Source organism: Cottoperca gobio, chromosome 16 (assembly GCF_900634415.1).
Source record: "Cottoperca gobio chromosome 16, fCotGob3.1, whole genome shotgun sequence".
Lineage (NCBI taxonomy): Eukaryota > Metazoa > Chordata > Actinopteri > Perciformes > Bovichtidae > Cottoperca > Cottoperca gobio.
Genome location: NC_041370.1, coordinates 13,620,856 through 13,642,069, shown reverse-complemented (window position 1 = coordinate 13,642,069; position 21,214 = coordinate 13,620,856). Strand labels below are relative to the sequence as shown.

Below are 21,214 nucleotides of genomic sequence, written 5' to 3'. Positions count from 1 at the left end.
TTCGAATCCCGGACGAGCCCCCATTTGCCACAACCTGGCTCGAAAGGAGGTGACAAGGAGGGAGACCACACAATCCATAACTTTGCTCTATGGTTTAATTAAGTAAATGAAAGACACACAACGCACAAACAAATAATAATATCAGTCAGCAGGCTAAGGGAAAGAGAGCGAGAAGATCTTGCAGGTCTGCTTTATAGCCTGAGCCCAGCCTGCTCAGGTGTGCTGCATCACTGACGAGGTCTCAGCTCCACCAATCAACCTCCTTAAACACAGGTTAAAAACACAGCCTGGGAAGGACAGGGCCACCTCTGAGGCCATCACACTAGCAACAAGACAAGTAATGACATGTAAGTAGTGATGGGCAAATGAAGCTTTTGTGAAGCACTGAACCACTTCAGCCAATTGTTTCGGAAATGGGTTCATTACTCGAAGCTTCAGGTACAGTGACCTCTACTGGCGAACTGCAAGGCTACAGTGGATTTAAAGTATCTGCCTTAAATTCTTTGACGCACACATCTAAGACTGAATATCATGTTCTATTTAAAAATAAAGATTGATGATTGTGTGTAGGTGTTATTGAGAAGAGAGTGCTGGGGGGAAAATGTGGGTTTATTAGACTTGAAATGATAGTACAGTTTAAGATTGGATAGAGATAAGGGAAATTAAACGCAACAGATTCTGAGCCAACTGGTTGGATTCGAACCACGGGCTGCTGCAGCAAGCCTTTAATTGAGGGAACGCCTGATCTACAATCTGGTTTCTTTACTTGCACACAAGGAACAGATGATGCTGGCGTGCATAAAAAATAGTTTCACTCGTTGACTGGCTCCATAATGATCAAATACAAATGCAATACCAACAACTCAACAGCAATAACACATACTACTACGACAACCCACAAATTGTGCATTGTTTAGAGCATTAAAGTGTTGTGGCCCTCAAATTCAAAACTGTCTCAACCTGTCAGAATCAAGACGAGGCAGTGGCCTGATTGGACCACGAACCAGTCCGGTGATTCATTCAGGAAATGAAGCAGTTACTGCTTCGGACGTCATATGTCACGTGATTTGAAGCAAGCTTCGAAGCAGTGGTTCTATGTAATTGTAGTCCAGAGTTTGAAGCACGTATCGAAGCTTCAGTATCACACTGCCATCACTACATGTAAGGATATCAGACTACAGTGGTCACAGATGTGATCAGATGAAACCCATTACCAAATGTGAATGGTAAATTCCTAAACAAATACCAGTGATGCACAGGACATTATGGGGAACGCTACAAGTAACCTAATGAACTTGCTTGGGCCACCTTTGATTGGCTGTGTAATGTAAATGTCCCCACCTACTCATGTCTACCACACTCTGCACAATTGGATGTCTTGTAGAAACCTATTCTTTCAATAGGGTCCGCAAGAACCAATATCAGGAACGTCTTTTCAGGAAACGCACTCAAGTGTCACAAAATCAGAAGAACCTCGTCAAGTATCTTTGAAATCGAATAGCTTATACATTTGCCAACATTTCTAATCCATAACCAACAGTGAAGTGTACTACAATTCAATACAGATATCAAATGAGACACCTAGATTACATGTAGAATGAACAAACAATGGGGGGAGGAGTCAAAGCAAAACTGATAGCACTTAAAAGTAATTTCTCTGTACAACTTTAATGGCACAAGTAAAAATCCACTTGGTAACCCATTCAAAAGGAAGACGTATACATACCACATATTAAATACAATCTCATTAACACATAAATGCAAGTAGAACATAACGTAAAATGCAGCAATATGATTGACAACAGCATGGGTAGCCACTAAAGATACAATGAAAAGCAACATATTCATCTTAGCTAGTCAACAATTGGTGGGACATCAAGTTAAGTACACCTGTAGCCTGTAGGAGAATACTAGGTTTAAAACTTGAAATTTACCAACGTCAGACATATGCTGGTTTTTTTTTAAAGATTTTATTTGATTCAACATTCATTTAGTATGCTCCCCACCCAAGCCTCATTTTCTGGATCCCATTGGTTTTTGAAATGCACCTATAAACAGAATGTTTCTCCTCATGCCAACGAAAAAAAAGTGTACAAAAGTAGTTAGTAAAAAAACAAAACGTTACAAACTTTACATTATACAGTTATTCAAATGAGTCAAAAAAACACTCAACTCCTGAGAGCTTGGTTGTTGTTACCCGTTGTTTTCTGAGCCATGAGAAGTCTGGTGCTGAAGGAATGTGTCCAAGCATGAGAATGTTTCAGTGCATTCAGTGCATTCGTAAAGAACCTCCGAAGAATTTCCTTTGTCATTTCGAGTATGGTCCATATAGTCATCCTCTATGTCCTCTGCATTACCCCTTTCTAAGACAGAATCCCTACTGATGTGAGATGTTTGTCCAACATAATTTTCTTCTCCAGTGCTTGGATGATTTTGAAGGTGAAGCTCAAGGGATGAAGAGTTCCTGAATTGAGCTGGACAACTAGGGCACTTACTAGGTTCCTTTTTGTGATAGCGCAAGTGCCGTTGGTACACACATAACAGCCCAAACCTCTTTCCACATTCCTGACACTTGTAGTTAACTCTGCCCGCTTTTCCAGGTTGTTTATTCTTTGGATTTTGCTCTGGTGATGGCATTTGTTCATTGTCAGAGGAGCTCTTGTTTTTCTCATCAGGTGAGCTTGCATTTTTCTCGCCATTAAAAGAATTGGTGTCAGGCCCATTTTGTGGACTTGTGTTCAAGTGTTTCAAACCTGGTTTCTTTTCCGATTCAGCTTTGTGGTACATGGCTATATGCCTTCTCAAATCACAGCGCTGTGGAAAATGTCTACCACAAAATACACACGTGTGCATAGTACCCTTATGGTATCTCATGTGCCGAGATAAACTACTAGAATGATTAAAGACTCGATGACAGTGCTTGCAAGGATGCAGCTTGCCATTTGGATTACTCGTTCTTCTACGTCTGCCTTTAGGCGGCATTCTTCGCTTAAACGTTTTTTGTGATTCTTGATTCAGCTGATCTATTTCCTCCTGAGTTTGATGTGTGAGATGGTGCTCCTTCAGAGCTGTTAACTTCTGGAAACGATCACCACACAAACCACATCTGTATGGTGTGGAAGAGAATTCAGCATCAATCTCATTACTAGTATCCCTAAATATTTTACTATCTCCTATATTAACATCAATAGATGTGCCATTACTGTAGAAGTTTTCAAGTGCTGTGTCTTCTATGTTCTTAGAGTTGACTTCAATTTCAGATGCTAAAGTAGCATCAGGCTCTTTTCCTTGGCAATGGTGCAGTGAATGAGTCTGAAAATCTGACATCCAGAAAAAATTCAACTTGCACTTCCTACAAGGATATGATCTCTCAATATTCTTTTCCTGCTTATTCACAGATTTACCCAAAGATGTCGCCTTCGGGAGGTGATTTTCTTTGTGATGAGCATTAAGTGCATCCACTTGAAGGAATCGCTTACCACAATGACTACAGCAGTGAAACCTTTCATTGGCATGGTCTTGGAGGTGTTTCTTCAGTTCCTGTCTACCTTCAAAGATCTTACAACACAAAGTACACTTGTAGCCTCGCTCTGTGTTTCGATACTGCTGGTGACGATGTAAACTCTGCAGGCTGTTAAAGGATCTGCTACATATTTCACAACGGTAATGGCCCTGACGAGACTTGTCCGAGTTCAACTCCGATGGCCTCGGCCTGAACACATCTCTATTATAAGGAGAAGGTTGTGGCCTTAGAGTTGGAGACACTGGTTTGATAGGGGATGGGAAATGTGACGGCAGGACTCCAGGAGATACTGGTTTTACAGAAGAAAGCGACTCCAAGCCATTCACAACTGTCAGTGTACCATTTTCTTGTAGCACATATTCTCGAGGGATTTCAAATCCATTGGATGAGCCATCAAAGGAAAATGACTCCAAAGGTCCATGAATGGCCATGTGGGTCAACACATTAGAGTACTGACTGAACCCATCACCACACTCCGTGCAGATGAAGGTACATGATTCTCCCCCCAACTGCGTTGAAGCAATAGTATTCACCAATTTCTGCTTTTCCATGATGATCCGTGATGGCATCACTTTTTAAACTGCAAATATGAGTTGCTCTGTCCAGACATTCACATATTGGTTTCCATGCGAGAATCAGTGTGTCCACTCTCTCAACAGGCTGGTTCTTAAAAAGATGTCCGCGCGAGCTGAACGTTCATCCCTCTGTTTAGGTTTTCCATATTGTATCAGCACCTGGGGGATAAAAAAAGAAAATCAACACACAATTGGGGGCAAAATGTTTGTGACAAAATTTCAAAAAGATATGCCTGATGACTATGTAGTGTTACTTTGCATTCTTCTCAAATAACCCAAGCCTGGTCAGATGACACGTTGATTAATTGAGATGCCAATGGTTTGAACAGCCTCACTGAGGTTTGAAAGGGCTTTTAGCTCGACCGTGTTCACTGTGGCCACCAGATGAAGCTGTTAGACAAAATAATACCCGCTAAAAAAAAAAGGCATGTGCCGCTATATTCAAGTAAGCAATACACTTAGTGTTTTCATCAATGTTTTTAAATGGAAATGCACTTGATTGCAGTTTGAGTGTAACGTCTTTTGAGCTGATGCTTAGCTAGCTTGTAATTAGTGTTTTCGCTTTCCTCTAGTCCAGGGGTTCCCAAAGTGTGGGTCGCGAGAGAGGATTTTCAGAATCCTCTCGATGTGACCCCTGAGGTGATTACGACAGATTAACGAAAGTATCATTTGCAGGTGACAGGTCACTTTACAGCGCCACAGTAAACATCACAGACGTCACACATGTCAGAGTGCACCAGTAGAGATCAGCCCAAATCAATACACTAGGCCAGGGGTATTCAACTAAAATTCTAAGACGTCCAGTTAGAGAAGATTTCCGTGATCAAAGGTCCGGAGCATCATAATGTCTAACTTGCGTTATGAATTAGTGTGATATATATTGAAGTAGCCTGGTAGCTGTATCAACGTCTGCACGTCATCAACAACTTTTCTAATAAAGAAAGAACAATTTAAAAACATTTGGACAATATTTATTGTCACTTAACATTGAACTATACAGATATATATATACATATATATAGATATACATATATATATATATATATATATATATATATATATATATATATATATATATATATATATATAAATAAATACTATAGATATGTATAGTGTTCTTCTCGGGTTGCATTTAAAAATAAAATTGAGAAAATAAATAAAATAGCTTTTGAAAAATTGTGCATCTTAAAATAAAGTGCTTAATTTTAGAAATATTAAATAAAGTGTAGCAGCAGCTTGAGTTTCCCTTTTTCTTTAACTATTTCACATCTTGATTTAACAGTCTCAACCAATGTTAGAATAAATCAGTCTCAACACATCTTAACAATTGAACTGTTTAACGCAGGCTACCCCATCCTGGGTTAAACTTTTATTTGTGGCTGATGATGCTGACAGTTGGCTTATTTGCTTTATTTAGTCACAAATCAAAATCACATTGTGCTTATTTTCTGTGACCTCAGTTCAGACTCTTTTTTTGTGATCAAATTTTTATTGATGTTAACACATGTACACCCAAGAGCATAACGTTTTTTTTTGTTTTTTTATGAAATAACTTAAAGTACAAAAGAGAAAGAAAAATGAGATACAGCAATTTCTTGCATTGGATTAGGGAAAGGGAGAAATCATTCTAAAAGATCTTTGAAGGAATCAACTGCAAAGCGCCAATTGTTTACATTAGTGTCACTTGTCCTATTTATTCGGGCAGACGACAACTCTAGATAAACAACATCCAGAGATGCAAAGACCCAGTGTCTGAAGGTGAGGGAATTAGGAGGCTTCCATCGAACCGCAACCATCTTTTTAGCAGCTGTTAGGTCAGCTAGTAAGATGCGCCTCTCAAGCTTGGAGATATTGAGCTTGGACAGATCATTTAACAGAAGGACAGGCACAGTCACCAGCACTGTCACTGAAAGCACACGTGACATGCCAGAACCCACTTTATTCCAAAACAGACTGGAGGACAGTCCCACATCAAGTGACTGAACATGCCAGGGGCCTTCATAGTGCATAAACTACATGAGGGATCGTCTATTATTTTCATGCAGTGAAGTTTACGCATGGTTAGACATGTTTTGTGGATATAGTTAAAATGGATCTGTTGGTGATCAGGATTCCGAGAGGCCTCTTTTATGCTTGACCAAACACCTTCCCAACTGAAATCAGGATCTAAAATTGGACAGTCGCGTCTCCATACTCTGTCGAGCAGTAGGTTATCGTAGGAAGCCTCCAAAAAGAAATTATACAGTGTGGACACCATACCCCTCTGTTTTCCTTGTACTGTAAACAATTTATAAAGAGGATGAATGGGTAAAGGTTGCTGCCATGGGACACCATGTGCCTTGCGAGCAGATCTGAGCTGCAAATAGAAGAAAAACGAGCTACCTGGCAGATTAAACGCGTTCTTAAATTTCTTGAAAGGAGCGCAAACCCCTATCATCATAAATGTCACTCAAGTGGTGAATACTGCTGTTGCTCCAATGAGAGGATGACACAGGTCTCCCGCCGATTAGCAGACCTTTATTGTGAAATATAGGAGAAAGCGTGTGCCACTCGCAGGAAATCTTGTAATTCAGCTATGCACCAGATCTGGATGAGATGTGAAACTATAGCACCAAAGCGTAGTTGACATTGCTTATTTGTTAAATTGGCAAAAAGGATATCTTGCAGGTTCCATGGTCGTATGATATTTTCTTCTAAATTACGCCAGGAAATGGATGCATTAGGGTTACACCAAACCAGTAACGGTCGAAGCACAAATGACCAAAAATACAACTTAAAATTAGGCACTGCCAGACCACCACCCTCCCTCCCCCTCTGTATAGTGGATCATTTCAGTCGCGGACACTTTGAATTCCAGATAAAGCATGAAATATAAGAGTGAATTTTCTTCCAGTTGTCAACAGGGGGTGAGAGGGGGATCATCGAGCTGACAAAATTAATCCTGGGTAAAATGTTCATTTTGACTATAGAGATATGGGCCCGAAGAGAGTTCGTAGACGAATCCATCTTTCCAGATCTATTTTAATTCTGTTCCATGCTTCTGAGTAATTGTATGTTACAATGCGATTTACAGATGGGAAAATGTCTATCCCAAGATACTTAAAGTGCTGGACAACTGGGACATTGGGTGGAAATTGAAGCATTTTAGCCGTCTCATTTAGGGGCAAGAGGGCAAATTTTGAACAATTAATAGCAAAGCCAGAGAGACAACCAAACTTCCTCACAAATAGATAATAATTCAGGTATAGATTGAGTCGGACTTTCCATGAAATATATGTATAGCGCCACCTGGTGGTGAGTGTCATGAACAGAGATCGGATGTACATTAGGAGATTGCCGTATCATTTGGGCTAGAGGTTCAAGGGAGAGTGCAAAAAGTGCTGGGCTCAGTGGACATCCCTGGCGGGAAGATCTAGATACAGGGAATAGTGCGGAGGATAATTGCCCAGTGAGCACCAGAGCTGAGGGATTAGAGTACAGCACCTTGACCATATGTATAAAGCCATTACCAAAACCCATTTTTCCAGCACAGACCACAGAAAGGACCATTATATAGTTTGTCAAAGGCTTTCATTGCATCAAGAGACAGCACTGCTGTCGGGTCTTTTTTGTCTACTGAAGCATCTATTATATGGAGAAGACGTCTAACATTATCAGCAGCTAGCCTTGACTTTATAAACCCCGTCTGATCACAGTTAATCAATGTTGGCATATAATCCTGAATGCGGCTGGCAAGCACCTTTGCAAAAATGTTAAGATCTGAATTTAATAAACTTAGTGGCCTATAACTAGCGCAATCTGTCGGGTCCTTATCCTTCTTTAAGAGTAAGGAAATCAGGGCTATGTTCACATCCCTCGAAAAACTGTCCTTATCTATCGAATCCATTATGTCCAAAAGTAGTGGACCCAGTTTATCCCAAAATGCCACATAAAACTCTGGAGGTATCCCATCTAAACCTGGTGATTTGTTTCATTGCATGTTGCATACTGCAGCTTTTAATTCCTCTAAGGAAATTGTATCATCAAGATGGGTAGAGTCAGTAACTGTAAACTGTGGTAAGTCTAGCTGACCAAGAAAGGCATCACATCTATTCTTGTCCAACTGAACCTCTGACTTATATAAATTGGAATAAAAAGGTGTGAAAAGTCTAATTTATTTGCCTTGGCTCAGTTGTGACCTTACCATTCAAAGATTTTAATGGAGGGAATATCTGCGAAGTGCTCACTAGACCAGATTTTTTAAGCCAAGGTGACTGGGCCTAGACCCGTGGAAGTAATAACGCTGCCTAACCCTATGTATTAGAAATTCTGATCTTTGCTTCAAAATATCATTTATTTCTTTTTTAACAAGTTCACGTTTAGATGGCGTTTGTTTAGAGTAATTATTTTGCAAAATAGAGTCTAGATTAGCAAACTCTGCTTCCAGAGCCTGAAATCTGGCGGATCTATCCTTACATACATTTGAAGAGAACAATATTGTGTTGCTCCTTATAAAGCCTTTGACTGCATCCCATAGTATTCTAGGGTCCTCAACTGAACCTATATTTATGTCAAGAAATTCTTCCAATTGAGTCAGGAATTGTTCTTTATCATTTTCATTTCCTAGTAAAGTGGAGTTGAGGCGTTATCTAGTGGCGCGCTATAATCATTTACCCGTGGGTTAAAAGCTCACCATATGTCCACTAGTCCCAAACTCCCAGCCCAATATTGCAGCGCCGACTCCTGATCTCTAGAGGCTGTTAGACTTGACCGTTCATTTGAACTCCATACTGCGTTCATGTCAGATAGAATACCCGGTTAATTCTAGCATTTTTTGTGTTATGGTATCAAATTTGGGGCATAAGCAGAGACAAGAGCCATTTTTCTCCCACACTTTTCCACCCTGGCTATAGTTATCCTCCCTGCAGTGTCTGCCCATATGTCTAGCACCTTAAAGCTCAAATTACATCTAGATACAATGGCTACTCCTTTGGTTTTGGAGTTAGCTGAAGAGGATGCAATAGTGTGATAGAATATATTGGCAACACGCCCGAAATCTTTACTCAGCAGGTGCGTCTCTTGTAGGAAAGCCAGATTAATTTTACGCCGATGTAACATAGTCAAAACACTAGTTTGCTTGTGAGGCGCAGTCAACCCATCGCAGTTCCACACAACAGATAAATCACCCATCGGGCTGCACTGTTCTGGAAGCTGTCAACAATAAGCTGAGTGGAATGTCAGATGGCAAACAACCATATTCACTGAACTTGTAAACGAGATCAAAATAAAATGAAGTCTCTCCCCAAATAAACAATCCGAGACCATGTGAGCATTTGCCATAACGTGACAAAGACGAACACACGACAATTCTCCATGAATTCCCCCGGTAACAAAAACAAGACAAGGAAAAATAATTAAAAAACGAAACTTAAAATAACTAAACAGTACATTAAACGAATATTCGTATATTGATGCGTGACCTGTTTGGATATGGGGCTGCAAAAGGATTGAATTTACACCTCAACCTAGTACTTAAAACTTACTAAACAGTTAACAGACTAAATGAGATTACCAAAGGCAAAAATAAACTCGAGCATTAGAAGAGAAGAGAAACAAAAACGTAGATAGGTTAAAATTATAGCATACACCGTTTGGATAACCAATGCACATCTTACTGGCCATTGCCATTCACATCCGTCATGCACAGCGGATCCGCCGTGATATATATAAAAAACAAATAGCTAACAAACCGGCTGTGTTAGTTTAAAGTCCAAAGTATATTACGCGGTATGGGATCCACAAATCAGGCAGTAGGCTCGCAAGTTAGTCTGACCAGCCAAACAAAGATGAAGACAAATCCGTCTCCAGATGAGTCTAGCGTCAGACAAAAATCAGCCAGCAGAAATAATCCAAAACTCTGGAAGAGATCCCAGTCCACGCAGAGCAGTGTGCATTTAGTCCAAAACAGTGAGGCCATGTAGTTTAGCACTGCCGGTAGGGAGACGAAGTCCTCGGCATGTCCCGGGGACTGAAACGTCTTAATTTCACCAGCGTCCTTGACTTTCAGTGTCGCGGGGTAAAGGAGGAAGAATTCCACACCTTTGGCCCGGGCTGCATCCATGGCTCGGGAGAAAGCCTGGCGACGCTTAACAGTGTAGCTGCTGTAGTCAGGGGAGAAGCGGAATCCTCCGTCCATCAATCGTGAGCGGAGCGGCACGGAGGATGTCTTGGCGGGAGGTGTAACGGAGAACGCTGAAAATCAAAGTGCGGGTGGCGCCCTCCTGCTTCTTCCTGTTATCGCTGTAGATACGGTGAGCTCGCATTAACTCGCCCTGTAGATTACCTAAGGAGGGGAACCACTTCGGAAGAGAGTGAGTCAGAAATTGGATGGTGTTAGACCCTTCCAGACCTTCTGCCAGCCCAGTTATCCGAACGTTGCAACTTCTGCTCCGGTCCTCCATGTCCGCTAGCTTAAGTTGCACCAAGTTCAGCGCAGCCTCGTGGGTGGCTAGCATCTCCGAATTGTTCCCCACATCACCCCATATCTTGCACATCTCCGCCTTTACGGTGCCGATGCTTTCAGTTAGTGCCACCAAGTCTGTTTGGATAGCAGCTAATTTTCCCTCCGTTTCCTTCCCCATCTGTTGAAGTTGGTCGAAGCGCGAGTCCAAGTAGCTTCGTTGCTTCTCCAGCACTGCGTTGGCTAACGCCTCCACGTCAGACTGTTCCCTTGTTTCAGAACCATTCCTACACGACGATTTTTTGCACGATTTAGACATTGCCTTCAATCAGATACTCACATTGGCTAAAATATTTAAAAACAAGTTGTCTCAACGGTATAAACTAACAGAATTAGCAACACTAGGTTAAGCCGGTTCAATCTATGCTGCCATCTTGTCCAGCTGATCATGTGACTCCTCAGTTCAGACTTGAGTGGATATGTTTGGTCAAAAACGCTGTGCTTTGCCTCAGTGGCGTTTCCCATCACCACTTTTAATAAGCACCACGGTCTCTGAGCATATGAGACACTGGTTTTGTGCTCCCAGTGGGAAGGATGAACATGAATGAGTCTGTCCATTCTGGGTTGAAAGCTCTGTTGACTTTTCTCTTCTTGGAGAGCGCCATGAGTAGTTATTTTTCACCCCCTGTCTGCCGCTCACTCGTCTCTTCCTCTGTGTTTCTCTCCCTTTCTCTGTCTTCTCTCCCTGTATCGCCAACTCGTCTTTCCGTCTGTCACTCGCCTCTCATCTGTCTGTATTCAGAGTCGCAATGTTTGCCGCCAGGAATGCACGAATTTGATTGGCTGAGTAGCATCACGTGGGATGGCTTAACTCGCATGCAATTGGTCTGTGAGTTTCCTGAACCGCTAAACCAGTGGCATAAAAACAAAAAAAAACTGCGCCGGTTAAACTAGAAGCACCCCGCCAAAATTGAAAATCATCACGCGGGCCTGATTGGACCCTCTGGCGGGCCGATTCTCTGGCCCGGCTGCATGTTTGACATCCCTGCTTTAAGCCTAGGATATTATTTTCCAAAATTAAATGTTGGTTAATACCGACCAAAGACAAGGCAGAGAGGCCAGAGGAGAGCGGAGAACCGCCATCAGAAAGGCCATCGACTTCTGGCGCGGGAGGTAAGGGGGTCCATAACCAGTCAGACCAGCCTTCCTCCAAGTGTCACAAGTATCGAGAGGAATATATCCAGTATGGATTCACATGCGTCGTTATCAATGAATTACAACATCCCCAATGCGTAGTGTGCACTGAGGTGCTTGCCCATGAGAGCTTGAAGCCCGTAAAAAGCAGATTTTTTCTGCCGAAAGGAGAGAGAATTGCAAGGCCAAAAAAAAGTCATAACTAACCAAACAATCCCTACCAAAGCTCAAAAGGCATCATATGGAGGTGGCATATTTAATTGCACAGGCAAAAAAAGCCACACACAATCGGGGAAACCCTAATAAAACCTGCTGCTATCGCTATGAATCGGGCAATGCTTGGGGAAAAACGGGCTCGGGAGCTAGAAGCAGTGCCGCTGTCTGACGGGACCATATCCCGGCACATCACGGACATGGCCCAGGACAAAGTGTCAGCTGATTGACAGAATGAAGAAAGGGAAATATGCTTTGCAGTTAGATGAATCCACAGATGTATCAAACTCTGCCCAGCTGCTTGTTTTTGTTAGATACAGTTTTGAGTGGAAACTTAACGAGGACAAGCGGTTTTGCACCCCGCTGGAGGTAAAGTGTACAGGCGAGGACATTTTCACAAAACTTAAACTAAAAGAAGCGGGACTGTCTTGGGATGAGTGCATCGGTGTGTGCAATGATGGTGCTGCAGCAATGCTGGGGGAAAAGAAAGGACTGAAAGCAAGAGTCTTACAAGTAGTGCCCTACTTGTAAGAAGCACTTGCGAGTAAAGCGCTCGACCCAGAGCTTAAAAGTGTTCTTGAGACTGCGGTAAAAATGGTCAACTACATAAATAAACGTCTGTTCGCCACTCTGCAACAAATTGGGATCGGAGCATCAGGGCCTGCTGTACCACACAGAAGTCAGTTGGCTTTCCCGGAGATATGTTCTCAGCCGCCAATATGAACTGCAGGACGAGGTGCGCTTATTTCGGATGGAGCCTTGGTCCCAGATCGTGGACCACCTGACTGACCCTGACTGGTTAACAAGGCTAGCGTATTTGTCTTGCATATTTGACAGACTGAACGGACTTAACATGTCTTTGCAAGGTGAAAACACAAGCATCATGTCGCTGAATGATAAAATCCGAGCATTCAAGAGGAAAGTGGATCGCTGGACTGCGTGAGTTGAAATAGGGAGGATTGATAGGTTTCCTGAGCTGGAGGAATTCATGAAGGAAAATGATCTGACTGTTAACACTGTGAAGAAGTCTATCTCTACCCATCTTCAAGCAGTCCTAGAACACTTTAACAAGTATTTCCCTGAGGAAACCACTCCAGAAAAATATGACTGGATAAGATCACCATTCACTGTAAAGACCCCAAGTCATCTGTCATCCGACATGGAGGATGCACTGGTTGAACTGTCAAGTGACTGCACCTTAAAGACAGCTTTTAATTCAAAGACGCATGCTGAGTTCTGGATTTCAGTAGAGAGAGAATATCCACAGCTATCCAATCAGCAATGGACGTACTGAGGCCGTCTGGCTCTACATAAAAGACTCTCGGCACTGACATATCATAATTAAATAAATACAGATCGTGTCTAAACGTGGAGGATGATCTCCAAGTGGCCGTCTCCAAAATTAAACCCAGAATGGACTTTTTGTGCTCCATGCATAGTGCCCACCCATCTCACACACACACACACACACACGTGCGCCCACACCTACAGAGCGGAAGAAAGGAGAGGGGAGAACTAAATAGAAACAGCGCCGCGCATGCAATCTTTCCGCGCCATGCACGCACGGTGAGCGCCCCTCCAAAGCAGTAAACCTAGGGGAAACACTGATAGTAATTCCCAAAACGTAAATTTGGACTGCAACAATGTTCACTCAGTGCTACAGTTTATGGCTATTACCATGACTGAGATATTCTTCTGCTGACATGGAAATTAAAGTATTGTGTCAAAATTAAGTTTGCACGTCAGCAACAATGTTCACTAATAAGTTACATGGAGATTTCTTTGACTGACGTATTCTGCTTTTGTCTTATAGTAAATTGTTATATGTAAAATCATATCATGGTTGTCAGGCTGTTCTGTTCTTTTGTGTTGTCGCTATGCCTTAGTTTTCTTATGTTTCAGTCACCTCCGGAGATAGTGGGGGTCGCCAGTCTCTGGCACCGTTATTTTGGGGGTCGTGGGCTGAAAAGTTTGGGAACCCCTGCTCTAGTCCATGAGTAGATTCACGCTTCCTGGTTGCAGAGTAAAGTTTGGTATAAAAGTTCCTACATTGAACAGCTTACAGCAGTGTTTCTCAAACCTTTTCAGACCAAGGACCACTTAACCAATAAAAAAAAAAAACACTCACGGACCACCTAACTCCCCAAATATCCAAAAACAATAGGCCTGCTTACCACTCCAACAATATATTACAAATGACAGCTTTATGTGACCTTCTCTATATCGCTCCTTCACACATTAAATCAACAATACAACTACGGATTCTACAAGCATTTCGTTCATATGCGATTTAAACTGTGAATGCTGATAGATTTTACACATGATATGAAACGTAGACTACATTTATTACTGAGTTTATGTCCGTACAGAACCGCAACTTACCCACAGCAAGATCTTTTGCTCCTGAGAGATACGCAAAATGCAAACTGAAGGCGCCTTCGTCATGAGTTTCTTAAATTCATCACGTTTACTCTCAAAAGATCCTGAAGGTTTCCCAATGTAATCCTTGTGTTTACTCTCAAAATGTCGCTTGAGTTTGGCGGGTTTCATAGCCTCGTTCGTCAATGACTCGTAGCACAAAACACAGTGTGGATTGGGATCCTCTTAATCTCCAGTGCAAAAAAAAATCCAAATTTGCTGTCGTCTGATATTTTCTCTTCACTTTAGCGCTGGACTTTCCGCGTTCAAGCCGAGTTTCACAGCTTTCAGCCGGGTGGACGTTGCACCTTCACTGTCGCGTCAGATTTTTGATTTAATTTTCTTTTAACTGACCCGGTCTACAGCCATCATCTATCTTGCCAGCTGACCGCGGCTCAAATTGACCGCTCGGATCACTTACGTAAGATCGTAAAACAAACCTACATAGCTGCCGTTACATCTATGCTACACTCTAGTCCAGGGCTGCCCAAGAGTTTATTGCGGGTAGGTTGCGCACCGCAAAAAAAATAAATATATATATATTCCCCAACGAAACCCTGCGCTGCCTGAAATTCAAGTTTTTTTATTTTTTCTTCCCTTGCGCATTTCACATTCCCTCATCTGCTCTGTTTCGCTCCGACACACACCCCTACAGTCAGAGACAGTCGCTCACGGACCACTCTTTGAGAAACATTGGCTTACAGCAAGGTCTGGGGCTTGAGTAACCAGGTTCCTAATTTCTGGTAAGAGAAATTGCTGTTGAGTTTTTCAAATGTATTTTTTTGCTGCTTTGAACACCACAAGCTGAGTGCCATGTAGTTCCAATATATTCAATAAAAGGCAGACATCTCTACAGCCGATATCACTTAACACGCGGCAACTTGCACAAAAACAATCTAGATTGATAAATAGCACTACTACTTAGATTTTGGGGTGAACCGTTTGTTTGAATTAGGACAAGCATTGCCTGCTACTGTACGCAGGCATGCCTTTTCCCCTTTTAATCCCAGTACACCAGTGACTGTCCCTTCAACCACCTATTTAGTTGATGACTGCTAAAAGCAGAAGGACTTTGTCCCTTACAGATTCCAAACATTTGAGAGGTTGCCAACATAATTGTCTCCAACTCACTCTACTTATTTACAGGTCTTCTGTTCTCCTGGTTTAGATCATAGTACTTTGCCTGACTACTAGGGAGACATCGGTCTCATATGCCAAAAAATCATCGGAAACAGTACTGACCTTATTAAGCCGCCAACTCAGTGTCCGTGTGCATTCCAACATTTGTGACCTTGTGGACTGTACTCCTAGTAAGTCCGCCAAATGCACATGCTCACTTCAGTCCAGTTGGTGGCATACGCAGCTCTAGCTGGTTTGCCAAGAAGAAGATAACTTTTGGATCTTTTGGAGAGGGATTGTTTGAAGAGATTTGCTGTTACCTACATGAATATAAATGTCTGTAAAAGGAATATAGAACAGCCAAATGGTGTTGAACTCCAGGCAAACAATGTCACGACACAGTCACCAACTGGAACGGCGTTTGGATCAGGAAATGCCCATGCATGGATGCAGACCCTCAATTGTAGCAAGAATGGATCCGTGTGCGCATCCGCATGACTGCAGCAGTCCACAAACTCTAAATACAAAACTGGATTGATGATTGCGTGGGAGCTTAGCGAGGCTATATTGATTACCTTGATTCATTTGGGAATATCTTACCAACCACTCTCCCAAAAGACATGGGTTCTTTAATGATTCCAGTTATTGGGTTGATGTATCAATTAGACATGCCCACAGGAAGAGGCTTAAAAAAAATGGACACATTATGAAAAACTCACTTTTAACACATGTACAAATACAAATGTGGGTATCCAGAGTGCATACCAACCCACAAACTGTGAAACAAGACAACCAAGCAGTTTATTGTGGGCGGCCTAGGTCAGAAAACATGGTATTCAACAAGCCCTTCAGATTTGGCTCCCTATCCTATGTCCCATGTAGGCTCGCAAGAATATACCGAGCCCCATCTGAGTATCTCCACCCATGGCTTGAGAACTAACTTTGCAAAGGTGTGCAATATTTTCCTTTTAAGCCAATCAAAGCAGGCTAGGCTTTTATGGGAGGGGGGCTTAAAGAGACAGGTATATTCAGAAAAGGTCAGTATGAGAAAAGGAATTTGTTTTTTTGAACACGTTCTAGCTAAAATCCAAAACACAAGTGTGAACCTAAATTGACAATACTATGTCTCCTTTAAATGAGCCCGTTTGTGCACTGCAGAGTCCAGGTTTTGACCCAACTTCCCCATCTCTTCTCTGACAGCGAGCAGATACTTTTCAATGCACAGACAGAGAGTTGATCTGCTTGGTGCAGCATTGAATATGAACAGTGACAGAAGAAGTAATGTGGAAAACAAGAAGTTGGTGAGAGCTTGGAGCGCTATCTATTTTCTCACAATTGTGCATTGAAATGTCGCTAAAGAAGGTGGACATTACTTTAACACCAACAGATATAACCGACAGACACAGATGTCCAATCTGAGCTTCTGAACAAACTCTTCATTGAGTTAAGATCATCAACACAGAATCTGTGAAACCAATTTAACAGTGCCTGCACTTCAAAAGGTTGATGAAAGAGACCGTTTGAAAAAAAAAAAAAAAAAAAAAGAGAAGAGCCACAGTGAGCTGGTTAGATGAGTAGCTGCAGGCCCCACTGCAGACACTTGCTGCAGTAACCTATATCTGAACAAGCACAATACAAACACGCAGTCAAGGAAACAAACTTCTTTGACGTAGCCTTGCTGTCTGATGGAAAACCATTTTCACTTGGCTCAGATTGGCTGTTTTGGAAAGGGGAAAAGACCCAACGAGGAGCCTCCGACAGAAGAAGATTCTCCGACGAGAAAAAGAAAGCTGCATTTAAAAAGACAATATCAGGAGTCCTACTTAAAATACGGGTTTATCGCTACAGGTGATTCTCATACGCCAAGCCAAGTCTGCATAATGTGTGTCAACAGGCTAGTAAGTAAGGCTATGAAGCCTTCAAAACTGCTTCGGCACATGGAGACCAAGCACACTGCATTAAAGACCAGCCTTTTTTGAAAAAAAACACAACCAAAAAAACAAGAAGGACAGAAGCAATTACTGATGGCCACCACATCAACAAATGCAAGTGCACTGAGAGAGTCATACTTAGTGACTCACCGTATTGCTAAGACGAAGAAACCTTTTACTATTGGTGAAGAATTGATCCTTCCCGCCGCTAAGGACATTTGCCGTGAACTTCTAGGAGAAGTTTAACGGCAGTTAAAAAGATAGCCCACTAATTCAGCGCAATGGTGAGTTTTTTTAATGCAGTTTATATTTGTTTTTATGCCGGTTGTAACATTTCATTTGGTCACATTTATCCCCCGACACTTTGAAGGCTGGTCCTTGAAAATATTATCTTACATGAAACCGGTCCGTCGCGCAAAAAAGGTTGGGGACCGCTGCTCTAGACCTAAAAAGGTTCAAGTTAAAACAAGGTGATAGGATTATCTTAAACAGTCCAATTTATCACTGTGAGTTCTCTACCATCCACAAAGGACACGAGTAGCCAGAGGTGCCTGAAATAAGTCCTCTGCATTATCAGGCCCATTAACAAGTCCCAGTCTCTCATGCCCCTTTCAGACCAATATAGTGACCCAAATCTCTAGTCTAACTAAAAGGTCATCCTACATTATCCAACCTGGCTTCATAACCAAAAGATGGGATAAATGCAAGGTTGGAACCCGCCTGTCTTTGGTGAATTGGATTAGACTTTTATTTTTTTTCAATCCTGACATTAAACATTTATGTAACCAACTACCATCAGGGTTCCGTCATGCGTATTGTAAACCCCGCCGGGCCTAAGCATTTTTTTTAAATGTGTTTTTAAGCTAAGTAATAGCTTGATGCACAGGTTGTACGTTTAACACAAGCACGCGAGTGTGTGTGTGTGTTTGTGTGTGAGAGAGAAATTAGGATTTTATTAAACTGCCAATCTGCAATCACCATTTGGAAATCGTCTACGCTCAGTCCACGGTAGCATGTTGGGCAAAAGTGAGTGTGTGGGTCGAGGGAGAGAACGATTGTGTGTGCAGTAAGTAACACAAAGTCAGTTGTAACGTAGCCATGCAGTGTGTGTACAGTTTATTTGTTTACTGATAAAAGTGAAGGGACTATGGTTAGCTCATAAACTGGCAGCGACAACAATGGCTTATGCTTAAGGTGGGCTGACATTTAAGGTGGACCAGCTCTTCTCATGTGACAAGCCGCTCCTCCGAGTTTTTGCAGAGTAGTGCCTTTAAAAAAGGGACAAAGGTGAATACATATGCAATCAATTAGTTTGTGTTGTATAGTGCAGTGCAGTTGATTGGACAGTGACATTTTGTGTCTTGTGCGCAGATCATTCACTTGCTCCGATTTTGCTGCTGTATCAGGAAACGTTGCAAGATTTTACTTAGGGCTTCGTGACAAATCAAAATCATCAAGTGTGTATTTCAGAGTCACCTTTGTAATAACACTTTGTGTGCACGAAACATTTTTCATTATAGCAGAGGTGGAATTATCCCACGTTTTCCACACCTTCTGGCCAACTGTTTGGGGAGAATAGGGATTTCTGGCACAACCTCACCAAGGTGCATGGACCAACAAAGCAAGCTACTGACCTCACACATCCTGTGAACAGTACAGATGTTTTAAAGCATGTCCAGGAAAGTTATTGCCAAAGTTCTTAAAACCAAGTTGTGAACACAAATTGCAAATACATTCTTATTTACGAGCAACAAATCAAATGTTGTTACTTAAGATCATGTTGCATTGAGATTAGGGATGTCATGACAACCAATTCTTTGGTATCAAGTCAAAGCCAAAATAGACAATATCGTTTTTCTACAGTACCGCAGGTAGCATTACGGCTCGAGACTAATGCATCCCTGTCGACGCACCCTTATCATTTCCCTGATAATGCTACATTGTTAACAAATTTCAGATAAAATCCAAGACAAGGCAAGAAACACATTTTCAAAATGACAGCACAAGAGAAAGATACGCTACCAAAGAGTGAACATTTAGATTTAGAGACAACCACGGTCCCAAATAGAATTCTTAGTGAAATCTGCAAATTTCTAGTCTTTCGTTGTACTTCTGGGCCTGTATTTGGATGAGTATATGAAATGACAGACACATGTGCCGTCAAGGTCTTCCACTTCCTTAAATAACATTGAAAAGGCTACAGAAAGTAAGTAAAAGACAACAACAGTAAACTTATGCAAAATAGGGATGTCCCACAGCATCAGGGCTGATCCAGATATTGATACGATTTATATTGGCTATTTATTGGCACATTATTTGTGGGTCACACGAGCTGTCAACCTCTGCACTCTGTAAAAACATTGGAATCGCAACCGCACAGTGCTGTGAGAAAATTAACTGCAAAGCGCACAAAAATAAACAGTGGCCAGCAGTTTCAATGAATGATAACTGCCAGTGTCATTTCTTTTGTGTCTACTTGAGCAATATTTTGCAGGTAAATGCACACGTCTACAATGCTACTGTTGTTTGAAATATCCTATAGAGAAAAGGCGTCTAAAACCTCCCCATTCCTGCAATCCACAACAGGACACTGTAAAAAATATTTGTAGTCTCCCATCAAAAAATAGCTTTGATGAAGGCGATAGTCAGACACATTCAAATTGCTTCATTCAATGTTATAAAAGGTAGGCTTTTTGTAGTCAAGGTGTGCACTGAAAACAGAATCAATAAAAGGTTCATCTTTAATTGTAAAATAAAGTTAATATAAATGTATCAGCAACTAATGCTTTGACAGGATTTTCCCGACCTTGTCCATGACCATTGTGTACGAAGATGTTTGTGTATGTGTAGGAGTTCGCGATTATCGTGAGCAGCTGAGTGTGCAGCAAGGGGGCGACTGAACACTTCGTTAACAGACATCTATTGTAGATAGGAAGCTGGTTAACGTTAGCATGCTTTGGAAGCTTGTGTTAAATTGAAAATAATACGCAAAAATAAAAGGCGAGGGCTCCTTGAAAATGGTAGAGCTACAGACAGGCATAAAGTAAGATAAGCCATCACAATGTTTCAACTGAACGTGAAGCTGTGGGCTAATATTGTGGTCCGACGATAGCTCACGTTAGCTGCTGCTAGCTAACGCTACTTAGCAACGGGAGAAAAGCACTGTGATTTCTATACAAACATGCACTTAGGAGTCAGCCGATTAGTTCGATGCAATCATCACTTACCATGCAATCCGGTACATCTTAGCACAGAGTCAAATTAATGTGCAGCGACCCGTTAGTACAGCTCTGTGTCTGATGACTGTTTAGCGCTGCAGGCCGAGGCTACGTCTCCTGGCCGGACTCCGGAGCTTATTAAAATGGTAACGGCCGTGACGACATGACGCACGCTGCACACGTTTATGACGTTTTTCCTAAATATGAAAGACACCCTACAGTAAAATGTTCCCATACACCGTATATTTAACCTTTTATTTTTATTTTTTTTAAAGACCCTTAGACGACGAAGATTTTAACAAAACATTCAATGCAGAGCTTTATTTAACCCAGACGTGGTTCTGTATATTAATCTACTGGTATACATTTACATTTTTTTTTACCCTGTTGTAGGTTATGTGTGGCTTTGGATGAAACGTTACCACAATTTACTCAGAAATCTAGATAACTGGAGTCAGGTTTTCCACACATATATATTTATTATAGGAATGTATAAAAAAAACATGATACAAAATAAATCCATGGTGGTGCCACATGCAGTGTAGATGTGAATCAGGGGCATGGGAAATAGACATGTCATGATG

The 21,214-nt window shown here is 41.8% G+C and overlaps 1 protein-coding gene across 1 annotated transcript; it reads right to left on the bottom strand.

Annotated features, from left to right (window-relative positions):
- Positions 1 to 1,535: 1,535 nt before the first annotated feature.
- On the bottom strand, positions 1,536 to 20,776 carry LOC115021118 (zinc finger protein 729). Its single transcript, XM_029451290.1, has 2 exons — positions 20,640 to 20,776; positions 1,536 to 4,257 (listed from the first exon to the last, which is right to left on the bottom strand). Exon 2 carries the CDS (start codon positions 4,090 to 4,092, stop codon positions 2,194 to 2,196), a length of 1,899 nt encoding a protein of 632 aa, XP_029307150.1. The 5' UTR covers positions 4,093 to 4,257; positions 20,640 to 20,776; the 3' UTR covers positions 1,536 to 2,193.
- Positions 20,777 to 21,214: the final 438 nt, after the last annotated feature.

Coding starts and splice junctions, on each gene's coding strand:
- LOC115021118 (XM_029451290.1), bottom strand. CDS start 4,092: ATGCCATCACGGATCATCATGGAAAAGCAGAAATTGGTGAATACTATT.